General features: G+C 46.1%; 1 protein-coding gene across 1 annotated transcript; it reads right to left on the reverse strand.

Annotated features, from left to right (window-relative positions):
• Nucleotides 1–116: 116 nt before the first annotated feature.
• LOC310891357 (zinc finger CCCH domain-containing protein 11A-like) lies at nucleotides 117–7653 on the reverse strand (the record flags this gene model as incomplete). Its single annotated transcript, XM_083853615.1, has 10 exons — nucleotides 7125–7653; nucleotides 6219–6342; nucleotides 4888–5007; nucleotides 4299–4379; nucleotides 3772–3882; nucleotides 2971–3033; nucleotides 2617–2712; nucleotides 2341–2406; nucleotides 1441–1827; nucleotides 117–325 (listed from the first exon to the last, which is right to left on the reverse strand). The coding sequence occupies exons 1-10, from the start codon at nucleotides 7134–7136 to the stop codon at nucleotides 117–119; spliced, it is 1269 nt and encodes a 422-aa protein (XP_083709741.1). The 5' UTR covers nucleotides 7137–7653.
• Between the last annotated feature and the right edge of the window lie 13674 nt (nucleotides 7654–21327).

Consider the following 21327-nt stretch of genomic DNA (forward strand, 5'->3'; position numbering starts at 1 on the left):
TAAATATGGAAGGGTACTACAAGAATTCTGTAGGCAGCTACTGGATTTAAAAGGAAACAGAAAGCCTGTAGAACTTTTGAGTTTTCCATCTTTTCTCCTAGAGGAGGGTGTAAATTTTACAAGGGATCCATTTCTGCATTAGCCCCTGTCCTTACCATAGCTGCTTTTTTGGCTGGAGGTCCCATTGTGTCAGCGTCAGAGGCAGTCCGTGGCTTCACAGCTGCTACAGCAGAGGGAAAACTGCCAGGTGCCTTACGTTTCAGTGCCTTCTTCTTGGGGGAAGCGACTTTCCCATCCCAAGGCTTCGCAAACATGTCAAAGTTGGCTAGAGTAAAAGGAAGAGAGAACTGATACAGTCTTGCTCTGCCTCATGAAAAATCCACGTTCTCTTCCTCATTTCCATGGCCCGTCTACACAGTTAACTGTATTTGGCCAGCAGAAGTACACTGCCATTGCCTGGATTCTCAGCAATATCTTCCACATAGTAAACTCCGTCTACCAACAATCCATACAAAGGAACAAAGGAACTGAATAGCTACAGTAAATCATAATCCAGGACGAGGGAAACTCAGACACAGAGCGATCCCAAGTGCAAGCAATACTCTAAGACGTTGTATGAAGTCTAGTAAGATTCACAAATGTTGACAGCTTTTGTATTTAAAGTCTTGCTCCCTCTAGGAAAGGAAAAGCAGCAGGTATAGTAAGACAAGAGAGTGTATGCAACTGTTGTACCAGCTTCCTCTCCCCTGCAGTGATGTCCCACAAAATCTATTAAGTTGTTCTACAAAATCCAAATTTGTAGAGTCATATTCTAGTCTCCCATTCCTGACCTAACATCTGGCTGGCAGGAGAAGAAACGAAAGAAGGCTGGGTACTTGTTTTCTTTGTGTGTTTATTTCCTCGTGTCCCATGAGACAGAGAGAAAGGCTACAATGTGCAGTGCATGCAGCCTTTAAGCCCTCCTTATCTCCCTCACACAATCTCATTTTACAAAGTTGATATAATCTTAACAACGAGGCCTTTGATCCTCTGTCATTTTTGACAGAAACTGGCCCCCCACATTAAGACGCTGATGCATGCTTTACAAACACATACACGTGTCAAGTTAAGCAACACATGCCAAAGAGGAAGGTGAACTTGAACTCAACGCAGGGAGGACTTCATACCGTAAACAGATGGCAGAAAAAAACAGAATACCAAAATTAGACTAAAAAGCCCCTCAATGTGTTAATTTTCTAGTGGGAAATACAGAATACCATCACGTAATTAACGAAAACAGACATGGTTGCATGTTCTGGCCCTTCTTTGCCTTTGAACTTTGTAGCCTTAAACTCTTTTATCCTCTGCATTGAAGGAAAAAGCAAAGCAGATCCTGAGCAAACGGAACTTGCTCAATATGGGAAGCACCTCACCGGGGCAGGTATTAAAGCATCTTATTACCTGATAGCTTTGTGTTCCATAACGATTTCTGCCCGGCTGGGGCAGGTCCAGGTTGTGCTGGGGGAGCTGGCACATTTCCTCCACTCTGCTGCATCCGCAGAGCTTTCTCGCGCTTTATTTCTTCCAGGGTTTTAACACGCACTTCTCCTTCTGGCTTGGCTTTACCTGCCGGCTCCTTCGACTGCACTTTGCTGGGCCCGGAAAGAGTGAGCACGCTCTGCTTCTTGGGCTCACCCTCAATTTTTGCCCCTGCGCTGGGATCTTTGGTTTTACCATGCCATTCAGCCTGGGCTTTGGCTTGACATTCTCGTCTCTGAAGAGCTCTCTCACGACGGATTTCCTCCAGTGTTTTCACATGGATCTCTCCCTTTGGCTTAGCAGCCTTCCCTGTCATCATCAAGAAATGAGAAGCACCAACATTTAAAGAGAGTCCAACAATAGTTTAAGTCTCCAAAATTTGTCACAGTACTAAGGAAAACTAAGCCTGAGCGTTCCCAATAACGCATCTTAGGACAATAGCCTAACATTCTCCTCCTCCTCTGAGCCACTTGTTGTATTTTGAAGACCAGCCCTATCCAGAGAGAGTTGCTACACAGAAATGCTAGTTTACTTGATTACTTTTTCAGACTGCATTTCAAATTCCTGCTCCCGGCAGTGGCTCTATTCTAATTGTATATGATGGTTCACAGAAGCAGCTTAAAACCTTGACAAGGCACAAGCGGAAAATAAACACACACCTAGAGGCAGATTTCTGATAGTGGCTGTCAGAAGAGCTTCAGCACTCAAGCAAGAGGAATCAGTTCTTTGTTTTCATTTGAATTCCTTTTTAGGGCTGTATGAAAACGGTCTAAGTTCACGGAAAGGAAGAAGGAGAAAGTATATTTAATAGCCAGTTGTTACCTTTCGCAGCACTAGTCCGTTGAGAAGGTAATCCTAGCCTCTCCTTCACAGACTTGGGAACTTGAACTGCAAAACAGAAAAAGACCAAATTAGGGAGGCTGCATAAACGTCAACTTTGTGTTCACATTCGAAAACAAGGCAGGAAAGGTAACTTTGAATCCCGGTGATTAAGACCTCAGCCAACATGCAAAAAGAAACATCGCAGGAAAAGGACAAACAGAAAGCCTAAATACAAAACCCGTGAATCACATCCAGATGCCTGTTTAGTAGCTGTACCTCTCTTTGGTGCTTTGTCAGCATTTCCCGGAACCTCCACCTTCTTCCCCAGCCTTTCAGCAAGGCTGCGCTTCACCGGAAGGGCGCTTACATCAGCTTCAGACAGAGAAAACAAGGAATATTTTAAGAACATTTCTTTGCAGGAAGATTTGAGAACAGTCAACCACAAGCTTCTATTTTTCAAGCATATTTTCATAAAATTGCCTTTCAGCTGCTAAATGGTTTTTTTGCCATTTCTGCAGTCAACACAGATCTCCACTGCAATGCATTTTCCTCTCATACGTCAAAAATACTCTTCAATGCAGTCATATAGAGAAGGCGGCACCTAAATAACAGCTCATAAAAAGTTCTTACCCACGGAGGCTTTCCGTTTTCCTTGTTTCTCAGCAAGATCTAGTCGAACCACAGGTTCCTCCCCTAAAACAAAAGTAAAATTTTTCTATTTCATAGAAACCAGTAGCCAATAGAAATAGTATACTGTTAGCCCATGTCCAAAAAAAACCCAGCAAGGCACTGTTTTGACAGCTAAACCACACAAACTCACATTTCAACTATAATTAACTTAGAAAAAGTATCCATAGTCTCAGTGTTTGCCTCAAATTCCAGCTGAATGTAGTCGAGAATGAATCTGAGTCTGCTTGACAGCTATACTTTGTGCAGAACAGAGCTGCATAAGCAAGCAGAATATTATTAGGTACAAATGCTGAGAAATATTCCTTTCTAAGGTGAATGTCTATGAGTAGAAGTACTTCTTCACTTCTTTCCCTTTCAAAGGAATTTGCACAACTCTAAACAATATAATTTATACACAGACTCCTATCGCACTACTGTCCACACGTGCCACTGTCAGCCTCTTTAAAGCTTCAGAAATTGCTTCTTACATAGCACTGTCCTCTAGAGCTCTTTCTTCTCGTTACTCTCCTGTTTTTCAGTTATCCCCCTATTTGCATACTGACACATTTTTTTCTTTCTCCTGCTACTGCACTTAACCTGAGCACCAAAGCTTTCCAGTACAACCAGGGACTTTCAGCATAAAAGCATGTTTTGAACAGAAGGCGGCAGCACCAGGAGGCTAACAGGGGTGAATTGCCTTCCTTCTTGCTTAACCTTCCAGTTTAGGAGTAATGAAATCAAAACAAAAGCATGAATTATTACCTTCCTCTGTAGACAGTGTCACAGTTCTCACCACTGTCCGGACATTTTCCTTTTCCGGAGCAGGAAAAATCATAGAATCGACGGGAGGAAGAGAAGATCTTGAAGGACCTTCTGCTCAGAGCAAGCAAAACATAAGGAAGTTTACCAAACAGAAAAAACTATCACGAAGAACAAAAAACTTTAATTATTCATTACTGTCAAACATACAGTGACCAGAGCATGCAAATAAGAGAGGTGACTAATTTGCCTCTGGTTGCCCTTGGAATTCCCATCTAGAATACCAGCTGGCTGAGAATCAGGTTGCTCGATGCCCCCAGCTAAACATGGAAGTCTATCCCTCAAGCAGCTCCCAGCCACCATCACCTGCCATTCTGAAGCCAATCAAATTTCACTTCTTTGGCAAAATAGTTGGATTCACCAAAGCATAGCCAGCTACCCGGTATTACTGGAAGAGTTTTTTTTTGAAAGAAAAATCATCACACAGGATGAAGGTGAACAGGGTAAGGAAGCAGGGAATATTAACTCACCACCGTGTCTCTTAGTTTTTTCCTTCATTTTCTGCAATTTGATTTCTTCAAGTGTTTTTATTCCAAAATTCAGACCGTCCTCTGAAAACAGAAAACAGTTAATGAGACTAAGGCTTAGAGGCACTCACTGAGGACCACAGATCCTCAGGCTTCTTAGTGCTCAGGAACTTTCAGAAGTATTTAGAATAAAGCCTGTCAACACTCCTCACAAGTGAAACAACCATAGAATCAATGGCATTTTGCCCCTCCTTTCACCCTTCAGGGTAAAAACTGTAGTTTTAATTTTAATCCATTTACGTGATATTAGATCCCTCTATCGTTAGATATGGCTTTCAACAGTGGTTGCCAGGCTGCACGTGCAGCCATTTAAACTCCATGCTGTGACCCTGTTTTGTTCTCCAAAAGGAAAGAAAAGGAGTTCAACTTTCTGACCCAATGGGCACATGATGGTATCAGGGAGAAATGAGATCATGGAAATAACCGAGTCCATTCAGCACCCCTACATTCTGTTGTGTTTTTACGCCACATTGCTTTTGAGTTAATTGTCAAGTTCTCCTTCCGATTTATCCTACTACAGGTGCTGGAATACCTTGTTTAGCAGTAGTAGCACTGGCTTTCCGAGTGGAAATCATCCGTAATCCATTTTGGCCTTCCTCAGCTGGTTGCTGGACGGGAGTTTTAGTTTCTTCTCCTTCCGCAGAAAGCTGGTCTGAAGGGGAAAAATCTATTCAGTTATGCATAGGCCAGATTGTTCGTGATTATGTAGCTCATGCAATGACACTTCAGTCCATGGTTCCTATAAAAAAGTTGTTTTTTTTTTTTTTTTTTTAATACAGCTACACTGACCTGATGAACTCGTAAGTAGACTACCCTAGGACAAAACATCTAGGACTCTAGATTCTCTCTGCAGCTTTAACTACTACACAACATATTACTCTTCAGACAAAAAAAAAGGAATTTCCTTCCTAGTTTCACATAGAGCTTTACACAACAGACCAGCTAAAGCCAAGAGTGGTTCTAAGCTTTCCTCCAACATTTCAGGTTCTGTCCACTGACTGCCAGACAAAGCCACCAGTGACCTGAGCGGACTGCCTGCCCTATCGCTAGTCAGACCTCAGGTCATCTGTGATTTAGACATTCATTTACAGCACAAATTCCTTCCAAGAACCAAAGACTTACACAATCATTTACAGCACAAATTCCTTCCAAGAACCAAAGACTTACACAATCATTTACAGCACAAATTCCTTCCAAGAACCAAACCATGCTCACCATCATCATCTTCATCATCATCTGCAGCATTGATTACAACTGGAGGGTGTGTAGGGCTTGGGACATTTTCCGAGTTTTCCACTTTCATCACCCGCCTTAGCTATGGAGAGGGATTGGACTGGACAGAAAGTTTGTTTTGCTGCAGTGACATCTGAGCCACTTTCAAATCATCGTCCGCGGACTCAGGCGGACTTGGCAGTGTAGCTAGAGGAAGAGGAGGATCATCAGTAATATGGCAGTTTAAAACTTTGACCACAATGCACGAAGATGGTAGCTAAGGCAGATAACCTGCACAGGCAATGAATGCAGCATCTCCTTTTGCCCATCCCGCCACTGTTTACACCGTGAACAATGACTTGCCTTCAAACAACAACACATCTCCCTACCACCCAGCAGAAGACGAAACAACAGAAAGCAAACTGCAAGGCAAATATCACACAAAGCAGAGAGAAGCTGAGCATGAAAGCAGAAAACAAATACCAGCAGTACAGCAGCAGTACACTCGGTTTAGCTGACCACCTAGGACTGCAGACCTTTTCCTGCACTCACAAATGGACGGTTACCTGATGTCTCCTACACTATTGGCACCCACTAAGTAATATGCAAAATTAATTCTTCAATACTTAAAGAAAAAGGACCTAAACTCACTCTTGCTTGGTGGTAAGAAGACGCCATCGATGTAACGTCCCTTTGCGTGATGAAAAGCACAGTTGGCTTTCTGACAGCCCACTGGCTGCTTCTCCCAGTAGCAGGGAATCTCAGCGCGCTTTTTCTGAAGACAGAAAGAAAGACAAGCTCGTGATAACATGCACCTAAGGTTTGCAAAGAGATGCACAGTTCCAGGTCACGACAGCGATAGGGCTGTCACAATACAGTGCTGAAACATCATTCCAAAGGTCAGTTTATCACGGAAGTATAGTATTTCCGGGCATATTCACAAAGTTTGCAGAAGCTGTAACCACTATGCACGTTTAGCCTTGTCATCATTCAGTTTGAGAAGACAGGCACTCTCAGACATCAGTTTAGGGTGGGTTAAACTAATACACCTAGGATTATACTAGGATTATTCAGAGGGAAAAAGAACATCTTAAATTGCCTACGTTAACTCTATCCAGAACTACTTCTCGGAGACTTCGTTCTTCTGCACCTTTAACTTTCCCCACTGCTTCCTAGCCCAGGCAGCTAGAACAGCATTATCTGAAGGACTCCGGGACACAAGAGACCTGATAGATCATTATCAAGCCTGCTCTCAGGAGGCTAGTACAGCCTGTTTATTACCCCCCTGCTCCAGCAGGTTTGAGCAGTCTAGTTAGCGGTTATTCTGCATCTGTTGAGAAAATACTGTCGGCGTCTAATAAAAGAAAATCTTGCTAAGACATACCTAAGGCATTGATTTTATTTCCCTCTCCTTCCTCCCACCCCCTCCCCTGCTAACAGAAACCAGTGTAATTCCAAAGCAAAGGACTCTGTCCTGCAAAAGCACAATCAGCACACCTACAGCACTGAAAAATGCTTTTGTTGATTTATTTTGAGAACACATCTTTAGGCACTCACATCGATTTCCATGTGTCTGAATCGGCAGACATTCCTGAAACAACGACCCTCCTGCCACAGCGTGCAGACTGTCTCGTTCCCCAGAGCAGCTTCACAGTGGCGGAAGGAACAGTTGTCTCCCTGTAACCAAAAGGAAACCAACAAGGAAAATATAGTACAGCCTCAAAAACGTCCATGCTACTGCCTCAGGTTGCCACGATTGAATTCAGAATCTATCTGGTTATCACGTTAACCAAAGACCAGTGTGCCTCCTCCTCCTACTCTACCCCTTCCTGAAAAAAATGAAAAAAAAAAAAAAAAAACAACAAAAAAACAAAGCAAAGCAAAGCAAAAGAAACCCAGCCATACCTTGGTACAGGTAGAATAGAAATAGAAGTAGCAATCGTCTCCTTGTTTAGACATGCCGACAAGTTCTGATAACAAGCTCGGGTTCTCTCCACAGGGACTTCCTCTGCTCTTGGAGAGAGCTGTCTTCACCCTTGCTTGGGCTGAAAGTCTTCCACTGGCTTGTGATCAGTGAAATCTTCTTTTTAAAAGTAACCCTAAAGAAAGTACCAACAAGTGAAAAATAATGAGTAACAAGCATTTTTCCAGCTTTCTTCTGTTCATCAAATTAGTCTCTTGAGGAGAGCAATGCCTTGAAATCAGCTGTTACGGGAACTAACACAATATTAAACTAAAGTTCTGTAAAGCTGCCAGGAGCTTTGTCAGCAAGTGTTCTCTTCCACGTCCTCAATAATATGCCTTGGAGCACATCCGGAAGCCTGAAAAGGGAGTCACTTCTTCAAAAACCACCTGATCATACATGCAAGGCAATGATCAACTATGGCTACGAGTAACTTCTACAGAACGCAGTATGACGCATTAAATAGCACGTTCCAGTCACTGTGGGTCTTCGAGTTCACCTACCTGGACAACCTCAGCAAAGTTATCGATCTTCAAAGACTTCCAGTTAACTTCTCCTGGAGGCCGAACCAACACTGAATCCGTGAATTAATGATAAAGGGGTAGGAAGAATTTGCCTCCTCACTTTGCCAAGGGAGCCTCTCATCCACAATTCAAACATAGGATGTGCTTTTAAACAGCTTATAACTAATGGAGGAAGCAAGTCCATCTGAACACTCTCTCAGACTGGAGACAGCCAGGGTTAGTTAGCTCTTCAAAAAATAAAAACCAAAAAAAAAAAAACACAAAACAAAACAAAAACAAAAAAACCCAGTGCATTTAGAGATGAACTCGTGATTCAAAGTGGCTGCAAAAATGAGGCTCCATCTTCCACAGCCAGAAAATTTGACTTTTTTTTTTTTTTTTAATTCAAAATTCAGTATGTTCCAATCTCTGGTCTTCAAGATTTCTTCACCTATTAAGAAAACACTAAAACCTTTCCCCGTCTTTATTACCTGTACAGCAAAAAACACACCAGTGCACAGAAATACACAAATGTGCATACGCATACACACATATGTGTTTAGACACACACACGAGGAGTGAGTGATAGAAAGTTAGCGAGAGCGACAGTGGAAATCAGAAGTTTTGCCTTTTTGACACAGAGAGCGCGTAAAAACTCTCTCATTTTGAGGGAACTAGAAAAAAATGGAGGATCTACCAAATATTTTGATGAGTATGCCTTCGAGGCCAATGCTTTATACCATGAGTGATCTGGGGGCCAGCACACAAATATGCATACGTATGTATCACACAGTATCACGGATTTCTAGGTTGGAAGAGACCTCAAGATCATCGAGTCCAACCTCCGACCTAACACTAAGTACTCCACTAAACCATATCGCTAAGCTCTACATCTAAACGTCTTTTAAAGACCTCCAGGGATGGTGACTCCACCACCTCCCTGGGCAGCCCGTTCCAATGCTTAATAACCCTTTCGGTAAAGAAGTACTTCCTAACATCCAACCTAAAACTCCCCTGTCGCAACTTTTGCCCATTCCCCCTCGTCCTGTCACCAGGCACGTAGGAGAACAGACCAACCCCCACCTCTTTACAGCCTCCTTTAAGGTAACTGTAGAGAGCGATGAGGTCGCCCCTGAGCCTCCTCTTCTCCAGGCTGAACAAGCCCAGCTCCCTCAGCCGCTCCTCGTAAGACTTGTTCTCCAGACCCCTCACCAGCTTGGTCGCCCTTCTCTGGACTCGCTCGAGCACGTCCATGTCCTTCCTGTAGCGAGGGGCCCAAAACTGAACACAGTACTCAAGGTGCGGCCTCACCAGAGCCGAGTACAGGGGCACAATCACTTCCCTAGACCTGCTGGCCACACTGCTTCTTATACAGGCCAGGATGCTGTTGGCCTTCTTGGCCACCTGGGCACACTGCTGGCTCATATTCAGCCGACTGTCAACCAACACTCCCAGGTCCTTCTCGGCCAGGCAGCTTTCCAGCCACTCATCTCCCAGCCTGTAGCTCTGCTTGGGGTTGTTGCGCCCCAGGTGCAGGACCCGGCACTTGGCCTTGTTGATCTTCATACAGTTGACCTCAGCCCATCGCTCCAGCCTATCCAGATCAAATATGTACATGCATACAGGATAAACATATCTATACACACAAGCGTGCACAGTATATGTCGTATGGTATCCATATCGAGAACAACTCGTAGCCCTGATCAGACACGTAGACTTGCAATCAATTAACAGCAGGAAGACAGCAGATCAAGGATACAGCAAGCTTTGAGAGGCAGGGCAATGCTCACTTTGCCAGTGGCATGGCTGCATGATACCAAGAATTTTGAATTAGTTTGATTTTTTGGAAGCAATTTGTTTTCTTTCTGCGCTGTAGCAAATACCACAGGTTTGCCATCACGTGCTGTTCCCTAATCCATATATCCATCATCATCCATTGCTGCAAGATCATGAAAGGTTAGAAAAGATGACTTAGGTCCAATTTAACAGCCAATGATTTTTCAATGACCAGAGCTGCAACAGGTTTTATTTAGCCACAAGCAGGTTTTTTTTTTCTGATGTGAAGTCAGATATTTTGATTTTTTTTTTAAGACACTAAATGTCATAAAACCTGCAACCAGACCAGATAAAGTTCAAATTAGAGTGATTCTGAAGCCTTTCATTAAAATGCTGCACATTTCTGTGCAAATTATTTCGGACTCTTCTGGACAAAAGCGGATGAAATAGTTCTTACAAATTAATAATAAAAGGTTGGAACCTTTTACTCACACAAACACTAGTGAATTTTCCAGGAAGTATTATTTTGGCAGGGAATTTTCCCAAATCTAAAGTAAAGAGGGGAAAAGTTGGGTTCCCGTATTAGTTGTTGGTTTTGACTGCTTGACAAAGGGAATAAAAACAGTAGTTAAGTGCAAGGTTTCCTTCTCTTCTTTAGTATTGAGAGGAATCGTCACTTCTGACCTTTAGCACCTTCAGAAACACACTTAGTGCCATGCAGATTCCTCTGCATCTACTTCTAAAAATTACTGGTGCTCCTTAGCATGGAAGTTGGACTTGAAATCTTTTCCAGACTGAGCTCTTTTGAATGCCCAAGGAGCTCATCATTTTGCTTGTTGCCTTCCATTTTCCTGAACAGACCCAGAACGCTGTTCAGGATATGAATGGATCTGGTCTAAGGAATGGGAAGAAAGCAAAAACCAAGGATACCTCACAGCCCTAAATGCCATAAAAAGCAGTCTCATTTTAAAAAAGATCTCCAAAGCTTTTTTTTTTTTTTTTAAACTGACATCTGCCAATATGGCGATCCAAGTGCTGAACAGAAACCAACTGAACTAGCCCCTGAAAGCCTGAATAAAAATGAGTAACTCTGGTGCACTCAGCAGGTCTGTAATAGAAGTTGGCAAGATTTTTAGATTTCTTTTTTCTCCAGGGTGCTAGTAAAGTTTTTGCGTTACGAGATTTTGAACTCTTTTTGTACAAAAGAATTACAGATGCACTACAGTCACGGTAGCTGGGGGTCTGGAAATACATGCCAACAAGTGTCATAAACTTTGCCTTTGCTGAAGGAAGATAACTAGTCCAAAGAAAACCTGCCTAGTTTGTTTTACAGGCTTGTCTTTCTCAGTACGGAACAAACTGACCTCCCTGGTCTAACTTTCCAGTTGGCTATTCTGCCTTTGTCCTGGAGAGAAGAGCAAGAAGGGAACAAAATATTTTTGCACTCCAAAAAATGCATTAGGGAAGGATTATCACACCTACCTAAGGGTAATTTCTTGTTTGTTTATAAAGCGCAAAGTCTTTCTCTTGGACAGTCTCTGTTGCTGGCCTGTTTTGTGCCTTCCATTTATAATAAAGGTATTAAAGATGCTTACCCCGTTTTGGTGGTTTTTTATTTTTAGAACAGTGTAAGCGGACAGTCGGATGACAAGCAAGAAAGAACAGCATAAACTCCTTGTTGTGACCCTGCTTTTTAATCACCCAGCATCAGCCTTGCTGCAAAACAGTCTCCGCTGATTTACCTGCTTGTTAAAGCACCCCACAGGCTGCAAGTGTTGTGTGCTAGGTGTCAAATTATATTTAACGGTGCATAGGTAAACCATTCATCTTCCCATGGTCAAAGCACAGAACAGCCTCCTGCTAACACAGCTCATCCTTGCTGTAACTGCTTTTAAACCTATTTGTTGGTAAGAAAAGAGCTCAGTACACCACCTTCACAGGGCAAAAATTCACATGGAAGAGCAGAAAAAACCAGAAGTGCTTCCTGAACTTCACGTTACCAACAGCACCATCGGATTTAGATCCTTGCCTGGCATCCAGGATGCACGGCCTGCAAGCACTGCTGCGATGTGGAAGTGCCAAGGCAGGTTTTTGGCCTGCCCTAAAACACTTTTTTTTTTTTTTTCTTTTACAAACAATACAAAGAGTGTGCCAGGTATGCTGTAATGCCCGTGTGCCAGGTCAATAGAGGATATCCAAACAACAGAGGCGCTTCTCCTAATTTCTGGCGTGAAAACACTTTCACAGCATTCTTTTCACGAAGAAACCCCTCTCTATCTTCTCCAATGCTCCAGGACCTGCTGCAGCTGCAGCGGCTGCGCTGGTACCAGCCGCATCTTTGACAAATCTTTTCAACGGTTCTGCTTTACCTCGGCACAGTTGAGGTCACTCCTCTTCCTCTTCCAGCCGAGGAAGCAGCTTGCGGGCTCTGCCACACGGTCGGTGCAGAAGCGAAAGCTGGGAACACAGCAGTCAAACTCTCACTGCTAACGAAGCCACCAGGGCAGAGGGCTGACACAGACCCACCAGAGGCGAACCGTACCCGCTCTCCCTCCCGGCTGCGAGGCTCGCCACAGCAGCCCCGACCCGAAGCGCTCACAATGCTTTGCTTGGTGATGTCACCGATGAGTCAGAGTCCCCAGATGAGCATCTGCCTTGCCACTCTTTAATGTTGGTGTTGTTTTTTGGTTGGTTGTTTGCTTGCTTTTGAAACTTATGTAGGTTATGGTAAACCTTCAGGTAAACCACAGATCAATGGGGAAGAAGTCCCACACGAGGGATGGCGCATTCTTTAACGTGCTGCATTCGACAAAGAAGCTCTCTCCATTTTGCGCAGTGGCAACAGGCACGACTGCAACACACGCACGTGTAGGCAGCACCTGCAGGTCCCAAACCGTTAACCAATTTTTAGATAGCACCAATTTTTTATGTAGTTGCTTTCCCTTCATCCATAACCCCTTTTTTCCTTTCTTTATATCGGGTGGCTCTCCTCCATTGTTCTGTCATTTTACTCCCCAGTGTCTGAGCAGGCACTGGGAATCGTTTCCAGAGGAAGGGTACTGCTGAAGCTACAACATTTACTCTCAGGGAAAAGAGAGTATGTGAAAGAATACATACTTCCTTTCTTTTTCCTGTTTTTTTTTTTTTTTAAAATCTCTGAAATCAACGCTGCGGCCTGGCAGCAAATAACTATGGGAGTAATGATGATTCCTCATCCTCACTGTAACATTGTAGTTAATGTCATAAAGAAGCAATTTCCCCAGGCAGTGGCCATTTGAGATGGGAAGGGGCAGTAAGAGGAAGTTTTCCTTAGACTAGCTCTTCCCCCAGAACACCTCGCCATCCAGCAACAAATTCAATTCACCTGCTCCGCCTGATCAGTCAAACGCGCGTCCGACTCCAGCACACGTCACAGCGGTGGTTCTGACGTGGTTTGAGAATCACCTATCCGCAGAATATCTCGGGTTTGTACACTCAAATAACGCAGTCTTTTCCAAATAAGGCCCAGAGCTCACACTCCGAGTGCAGCCTAACAGCACCAGAGGGCCGGTAGGCTAAACATTCCCATCCTGGCAACAGGACTGACCCGGGCAACAGTAAGCATCCCTTCTGCACTTTCGTCGTGAACATCAACATAAGGAAACAGAGACCTCCTCGATCCAAGTTTGAAGAAACAAACACAAAGGTCACCCAAGCGGGTTGTTTTCAGCAAACTAACGGAGAAATTAAGGTGACAACCGCGTGCATCCAGAGTTAGTCAGATCCCGAAGGCAGTTCCTTTGGGAAACGCAGGAGCAGCGCGCCAGATGACGGCTACCTTACAGCGCACCCCTCAGAGGCACTGCTACGAAAGGAAGGCAGAAGGTTGGAACTCAAAATAACTCGCAAGGCGCCCGTTAAGGGGGAAGCTTTAATTTCCTGAGCAGAACCTCCCCCCTGAAGGCAGCCCAGGGACTCTTTGCTTCCCTAGGGAGACGGCGGGGACGGGGCAGGGCGGTGGGATGGAGGGACACAGGGCCAGATGGACGGCCAGACGGCCGGATGGATGGACAGACGGCCAGATGGACGGCCAGACGGCCCAAAAGGCCTGAGCAAGGGCTGAGGAGCGGGAGGGAAGGGCAGGGCGAGGGGAAGGGGAAGGGCGGCCCTGGGCCTGACAGGGCACCTTGGGCCTAACCCCGGGCAGCAGCTCCCCATCTCACAGGGCCCGCGGGGGGCTGCCTGTAACAGGAGATGCGGGCAGGTAAATTTTACAAGCACTGCATCACAAATACCCTGCAACACCTGAACTATTCACTGGGACAGCCTCCTTCCTCACCTCCTGAAAGCTCCAGCTGGCAAACCAAGGACAAAATGAAAGGCAGATGTGGAGGACCTCGTAAGATACTGTTTTGTTCCCTACGTGCCCACTGCTGGTGACACGTAATGCCTCCTGTTCCCAAACGACATCGGCACGTTACATCTTTACTACATGCTGAAAGGAACTCAGCAACTTGAACACAACTTAGAATTACCCATCCCGGCAGCAGGCTGTCCAGCTGAAGCTGCTTTAGCCAATCAAGTGTGTCATGCTGCCCCTCAAAGGTTTCTTCCTGGGAACGTCTGCTGTGACACTCCTGACGTATTACTTCTCGGAATGGCAGAACTGCGCTGGGTAGGCCCCACAGCAAGACTCGTATTTCTGTCCTTCCCTTTCAGGAAAGGATCTCCCACCTTGAATTTATTAATTTTCATGATGATGATACACAAATTGAAGTTTTGAAAAACTGAATGCTGATTAACAGATTTCTAGCACAGCCTGTGCATCAAAATTCATTTCTCTCCATTTAGGTAATCTTAGTTTCTGAGTTACAGTTACAGTCAAAATTTTTCTTCTTCGATTTTTTTCTTTTTTTTTTCTTTTTTTTTTTTTTTTTGTGATCAGAAAAACGAGGGGACTGGCTGTCCCAAGTCAGCCGGGGAACTTCTCTTTGGTTGATGCATCAAGCAACTCAGCTCTCTTGGGGAAACTTAAATAGAAAAGACAGATCTCCAAACGGATAAAAAAAATAAATCAAATGATAAAAACCCAACCGACACATCTGATACCCCAGCTTATTGAACAGCACAAGGGTTTAATCTACAGGCTCTGTCCAAAGCAGCAAGAAGTGACAGATTTAATCCAAACCACTTGCCCGCTCTCACTCTCTGATCTGGAGACGTTATTGGACAAGCATGCATAGCAGTAACACTTGTAAACACTGGGTTACTGCACCACAGCCCCAAATCCCTCACGGGCCCACTAAGATACTTTTACTGACTGATCCACAATAAACACTCCCAAAAAGATTCTCAACAAGCTAAACCCTGTTTAGAAAGAATCTGAGGAACCTGTCACTGCAGCAACAAAGGGCTGCAATTGTATGCAAAATCTCCAACACCCTCCTTAGCACCCTGCTAGCTCAAGGACTGTGTGGGGCTTCCGTGCCCTGAACGAGTCCACCCTGGCCACATAATGCAGATGTAATGGTCAAGAAAGCACATAGCGTTATCGAAACTTATCAGATCCACAGCAAAAAGAAAAGCCCACGCTTCTATATTTCTCCTCCTTCTCCATTCACAGAAGGAAGAGACTGAAAACAAGCAGATTTGTGGTTTACATTTACAGTTAATGTGAAAAATGGCTATTTGTGAAATACATCACGTATTGTTTCAAGCTACAAACAACTCGCTCCCACAAAGGAAAGACTTTTGACCTCAGCATGCAACCCCAGTTACAAATAACTTCCTATCTACCAGCGGGCCGCGTTCCCCTGGCACTCAGTCACTCCGCAGCACGGCAGCCACCTTTCTTCTAAGGATGGCAAATTCTACTTAGAAACGCTCTGTAGAAGAGTGATGTTGTCCCCTTTTAACACGATCCGGCCTGCAGCAAAGAGAAGGGAAAGAGGGGATTAGAGAGAGCCCAGAACCTGAGAATAATCTCGTGTTTTCAGAAAGTGTTTTGTGTGGTTGAGCAGGGTTTTGCCCATCATGCAGAGTGCAGGCCGCCTGGTATTACACGTTTCAAAGACCAGAACTGGTCTCAGGCAGGGACAGATTCTCCTTCATCCAGCAAAATCAGCAGCTCAAAAATCATCAGGGACAGAGATGTAGCCAGGAATTGCTCACTGAACTTCAACAGCAAGGCTCGTCACACGGTTGGTACGTCTCAGTGCTGCTACCTAGAAGGCTCACCCGGGCAGGTTTCAGACCGCGCGTCACTCGGGTTGCACAGACACACGACACACCCAGCTGTTTCCTTGATTTTGTCTTGGAGTGAATCTCCTCTGCGTCGTCCAGCGCCAAATTCACGTACTCGTCAAAGCCCTAGAAATCGGCAACAGTGGCAATTAGTTCAGCAACAACACGAACCATCGTCAGCTTTGCTGACCCAGGCTGGACAACGAAGACTAATTGTTAGAGAAGCACGATTTCTTTTTTCCCTTGGGCTAGTTTTTCTTGACAAGAAAAAATAGGATTGTGAATGAGGGAAAACAAACTAACGATGTAACGTGGGGTCATGCTGACACTCACGATGATGCAGCCTTCTATCCGCACGTTCACTTGCTCAGCCACACCTGGATCCTCGAGCTCTGCAGAACGAAGGAGGAGAGTAAATTGGAACACAAACACCGCGAGCAGTTTTGTTCTCTCTCGTGTGTTCAGAAATACCCGCTAACCATAGCCGCTAGAGCTCCCAAACACTCCAAGGAGCAACTCTCAGGGGCAGTTTCAATTAACAGTCTGACATTTTAGAGTCTTATATGACTGGGTGAATACTACACGTTTGCTGAAGGACACGTTTCCAGTCACAAGGGAACACTCCTGCACGCCCGGCTGCACGATCCCACTCCCGTTAACACGAGGGGGAAACGCCGGGCTGCGCAGCAGCTCCTTGTACCCACCAGCACGCCGCACAGCTCTCCATTCCCCACAAACCTGCCCCGAGCAACGGGTGGGAGCCGAAAACTCAGCGAGGGAGATCCCCGGACCCTCCCCGCTCCCCCCACCCCCCCCAAATCCCCATCCCCATCCCCTCCCCGTCCTCTCCCCGCGCTACTCACGCTCTGCAGGTAGCGGAAGATGAGGTTCTGGGGCACTGCGTGAAGGGCTCAGCACGGGGACAAGAGCTCCAGGCCCGGGACAAGGCCTCAAGACAAGGCCTCAAACCCTGCAACGAGGCCCCAGGGCCCCGGGACAAGGCCTCAAGGCCCGGGCCGAGACCCCTGAGGCCCGGGCCGCCCCCCACCCGCTCCCCCGTCGCTCCCCAGCCGCAGGAAGGCTACGATGGGCTGCACCATCACCGTCTGCACCTTCTGGTCCTGCCCGCGGTACGCCATGGCTGCCGCCTCCTCGCTGCTCCCGCCGCCCCTGCTGGGCCGCCTCCGGAAGCCCCTGAGGCCGGGCGGGAGCGCGCAAGGGACGCTGGGATGCTGGAGGAGCGTGGCGGGCCGCTCTAGCAGGCCGGGAGGACCGTGTCTCTATGGTCGCAGGCAGGAGTCCCTGCGCCTCTATGGTCGCAGGCAGGAGTCCCTGCGCCAGCTTTATTGGTGAGCAGCGAGGCTGGGGGGGGGAGGGGGGCAAGACAGCCTTAAATAAAATACAAATATAAAAAGTGTTATAAATGGCTGTTATAAATCCAAATAGGATTACAATCAAAGTTTACAATTTATTAAACGAATAGAGGCAAGCAAGCAGCGCTGGGTGCGCCGGGAGTCTCTGCTCCCCCAGGACGCACACCTGTTACTTAAGGCGGCTGGTTTTGATGCTCCCAGGCTAATACATATTCATTACTACTTCGAGAAGAGGCAGGGTTATTAGAATTGGTTTCCGGAATCCGAAACCCCTCCCAGGGGCGCCTGCGTACCAGTCTCTGGTGGTCTCTCGGGGCTTGCTCGGGCTGAATGCTGGTTGTCTTCCTCCCAGGCTTTTGTCCTTCAATTGTCCTTCAGCTCCCCCTTCCTCCTCGTTTGGGAGCCTCTGCGCCGGATTTCAGAAACTCTAGCAACATCCCCTGCAGTAGTCAGCACTTTTCCCTAAAAACCCCTTTGTTCTCTTATCACCTAGACCCGGGCCTCAATGTTAACCCTTCAAATCCCTTAGTGACACGAATTGCTGGACCATTCCTTACAAAAGGAAGGATAAAATATGTAGAGGAGCAATGGCACACGCGAAAGCCCAGCGCCGCGGGCAGAGGCAGCGAAGGTTGACGGCAGAACAGTGCTCGGTTTGAACACGGAGAGGGAAAGCGAGGGGAAGGTGGCCGAAGCCGGCCGCAGTCTCTGAGCTCTCCTCCTCCTGATTGTTTTCTCTCAAAGCCATTTCTGTCTGTGTGCGGGCACCCGGAGCCGGCAGAAGTCCCCGTGAAGTCCTTCGGCAGGACGGAGGGCTGCGTGGGCTCCAGTGAGAGAGGGAGTTAGGAGAATCTTATCAAGTAGAGATAGAGCGCTGACGGCATTAAACTAGGATGCTACTTAGTGTCTTTGCTAACTATGGTGCATTGTGCCAATTAACTAAAGCAAGAAGCCTTGGGCCCCTTACCAAGGTCAGTCTCCTAATAAGAGAGCGAGCCTATCTTAAGAAACTGGGAGAAACTGGTCCTGCAGATGGACAAGAGCCAAGGAGCAACTGAGTCTGTGCAAAGACAAGAGGTCAACTAGCGGTGACGAGGAAGAGTCATCAATCTTCATGCCCACGACCTCCCGTGCTGCCCAGCGCTGAATAAACATACCTACTTTACAATCTCACTGATTGTGGAGTCCGTTTTCCGCAAGTCGCCAGCAGCAGTTTCTTCCGCAGAGGTTTTCCCAGAGCCGCTTCAAAGCTTCCCTCGCGGAGCTGGGGCGTCGCAGGGGGTCATCAAAGCACGCACGTACACACACACACACACACACACACACAGGCGTTGTTGTCCAAACAGAAAGTATTTACAACAAATTCGACAAGCGGTTTTTCTCTGCCAGCAACAAATGCCTGAGGGCCCCTACAGCTTCACAAATCATAGCACAAAGAGCCTAAAGTTCCTCTAAAATTTAGGGAAATGATTCAAAATAGATCTGCTAGGGGAAAACGATCACTGGCGGCAGGGTACACAATACACCCGAGCCTCAGCTCTCCTCCGCAGGGTCAGTGCCCACGCCCAAGTGCGACGCTGATGGCACCCGAACATTTGCTGTAGCAGGCAGCAGAGCCAGCAGCTCAGGGGAGCAATTTTAAAAACCAGGAGGCACTTAAACCAAACCTTAATTGACCCAGTTACTGCAGGAGAGTCCCGACTACTCGCCCTGGAGTCCTACTGTCACCAGCAAAAAGCACCAACCAAAGCTTGGGGGAACTTTGGTACAGCACAAGAGAAGGGAGTGGGGGTAGCGTAGCCGTATCGCAGAGCTGCTGCTTTTCACACCATTTTATCATCCCTGATAATTGAAAGTAAGGCCGGGTGGGCTGACCCCACCACCACCACTCCTGGCAGCATGTTTGGTCCACAACGCTAGAATAATTATTCTGCTCCCTCCCGCCCCTACAGCTTCATCATCTGAAAAGATTACAGTCAAAACAATGGCATACACAAATAAAAGTCAAGAGTTGACATAGTAACTCCGGGATTTGGGTATCAACTGTCCGAGAAATCAGAACACCCAGGCTTCACAATGTGCCCAACATCGAGCTGTGCCAAGGCGGGGGGGAAGGAAGAAGCTTTCCGTTTAAGCCTTCAGAGCATCGCTCCATCACTACGTCAATTCACAGCCACCGCAGCGTGCCGATGGTCATCTTTCTGTGCCAAAAGAAACAAGTGCTTTGTCCTCTTGATATCAAAGGTAGCCACCTATAGTTACGGAACCATGCACAAGACCTTAACTCTGACCAGCAGGGAAACTTAGGACAACTGAGTGCAGATCCTGCCAATTTCTACCAGTTCCAACTGTGCTTTAAGTCTCATTGCAAAGCCTCAGTTAGAAAAAGGATCACCTCGGGGTATCCAACAAGAAGAAGAGTTGTTTTTTTTGTTTGTTTTTTTTTTTTAATATACCATAGGACTATGCAGTTCAATCATCAATCATCTTGGAAAGCTCAAGGAGGAGGTCATCCTCATCCTTCCCTGGGTCCAAGTCGAGCTCGGCTTCCAGTATGCCGTCTGAGAGTTCCCAAAGTAGCGTCTCTAAATCCTCGTCTACAGATACGGGCGCGTTGCCTGTGGAACTCAGCCGGCGTGTCCTTGCTTCTTCTAGCTGGGAAGAAGCTGAAGTCGAGCTTGAGAACTCCATTGGCTCCACAGATTCTGCCTGGCTTCCAAGATGTGCTTCAGGTCTTGGCAGAGCAAGGAAGAGAACAATCAGTATATGCCATTTCTTAACGGGAAATCCCTTTTCTGCAAACCGGCTCTTAAAACCGTAGCCAACCCCTCCTGCACTTCAATCTTACCCAGGGATTGTTATTCAATTAACCCAGGGCTACATTTAGAGCCCAATATATTAGCAGGTACATTTTTCAGTTTGGGGGTTTCTCTGTGAAGCCAGAGCACCTGGAGTCTAGCAAAGATGGTTCAATTGTTGTAGCAAGAGGCACTTTGCCACCTTGCTTAATTTTCCTGTAAAAATGGTAAGAAGTCTCCATCTGCAAATATCTGTTTGCTAAGTTAGTCATTTTTCCCACGGCACACTCAGCAGAGTTTGCTCCCCACTACAGGAAGCTGATCTGCAGCCATCACTTCCCTCTGCTCTCCCTGCACTCTTGTCACCTTGTATGTTTGTTCGGGTGGCATTCTTGAGGACCAAAAGGCAGAGGACACTACTCATCATTTATCACCTCACGAGGAAGTAGGAGAACTTCACCTCATCCTCATTTAGGTATTCAGACAGAGCAAGAAGTCACTGGAAAGCTGTACCGACTTGCAGCATTTAAAGAAAGTAAGTCTAATTAAGCATTCCTGCTAGCTGCTAGAAAGTCATTTCACGTGACTTATTCCTCTGATGGATTTGGGCTTTAATTATCTCAGAACCCTCCTTTTTTCCCCACGTGTGACAGAACTTATGTTTCACTGGGGATATACACCGATTGAGAAAAAGAACAAGTTGTGGTCATCACCTGTTTTGGGGATTTTCTTCAAGTCTGGTGGCTGGGACGTGCTCCAGCGTGGCTGGAACAGCCTAGAAAGCAGCAAAACAGTATTTAGGACTCATGGGTAAAAGATTCCTTACTAGCTTTTTCCTCCATGCTGCTTCTCCTCTGGCATTGCGGAGCCTTAGCCAAAATACAAAACCAAGGTGCTCCTGAAGAAAGTTAATATTCACTTGGAGGTTACTAATGATCTTGTGTCTTTTAAGAACACAGCATTAATGGACAAAATCCTCCACACCAGAGAAATCACAGAATCACAGAGGACTAAGTAAATAGTGCCATTAATCTAATAAATATGGAAGGGTACTACAAGAATTCTGTAGGCAGCTACTGGATTTAAAAGGAAACAGAAAGCCTGTAGAACTTTTGAGTTTTCCAT

The sequence above is a fragment of the Anser anser genome (genome assembly GCF_964211835.1).
Source record: "Anser anser genome assembly, contig: HAP1_SCAFFOLD_134, whole genome shotgun sequence".
Taxonomy (NCBI): domain Eukaryota; kingdom Metazoa; phylum Chordata; class Aves; order Anseriformes; family Anatidae; genus Anser; species Anser anser.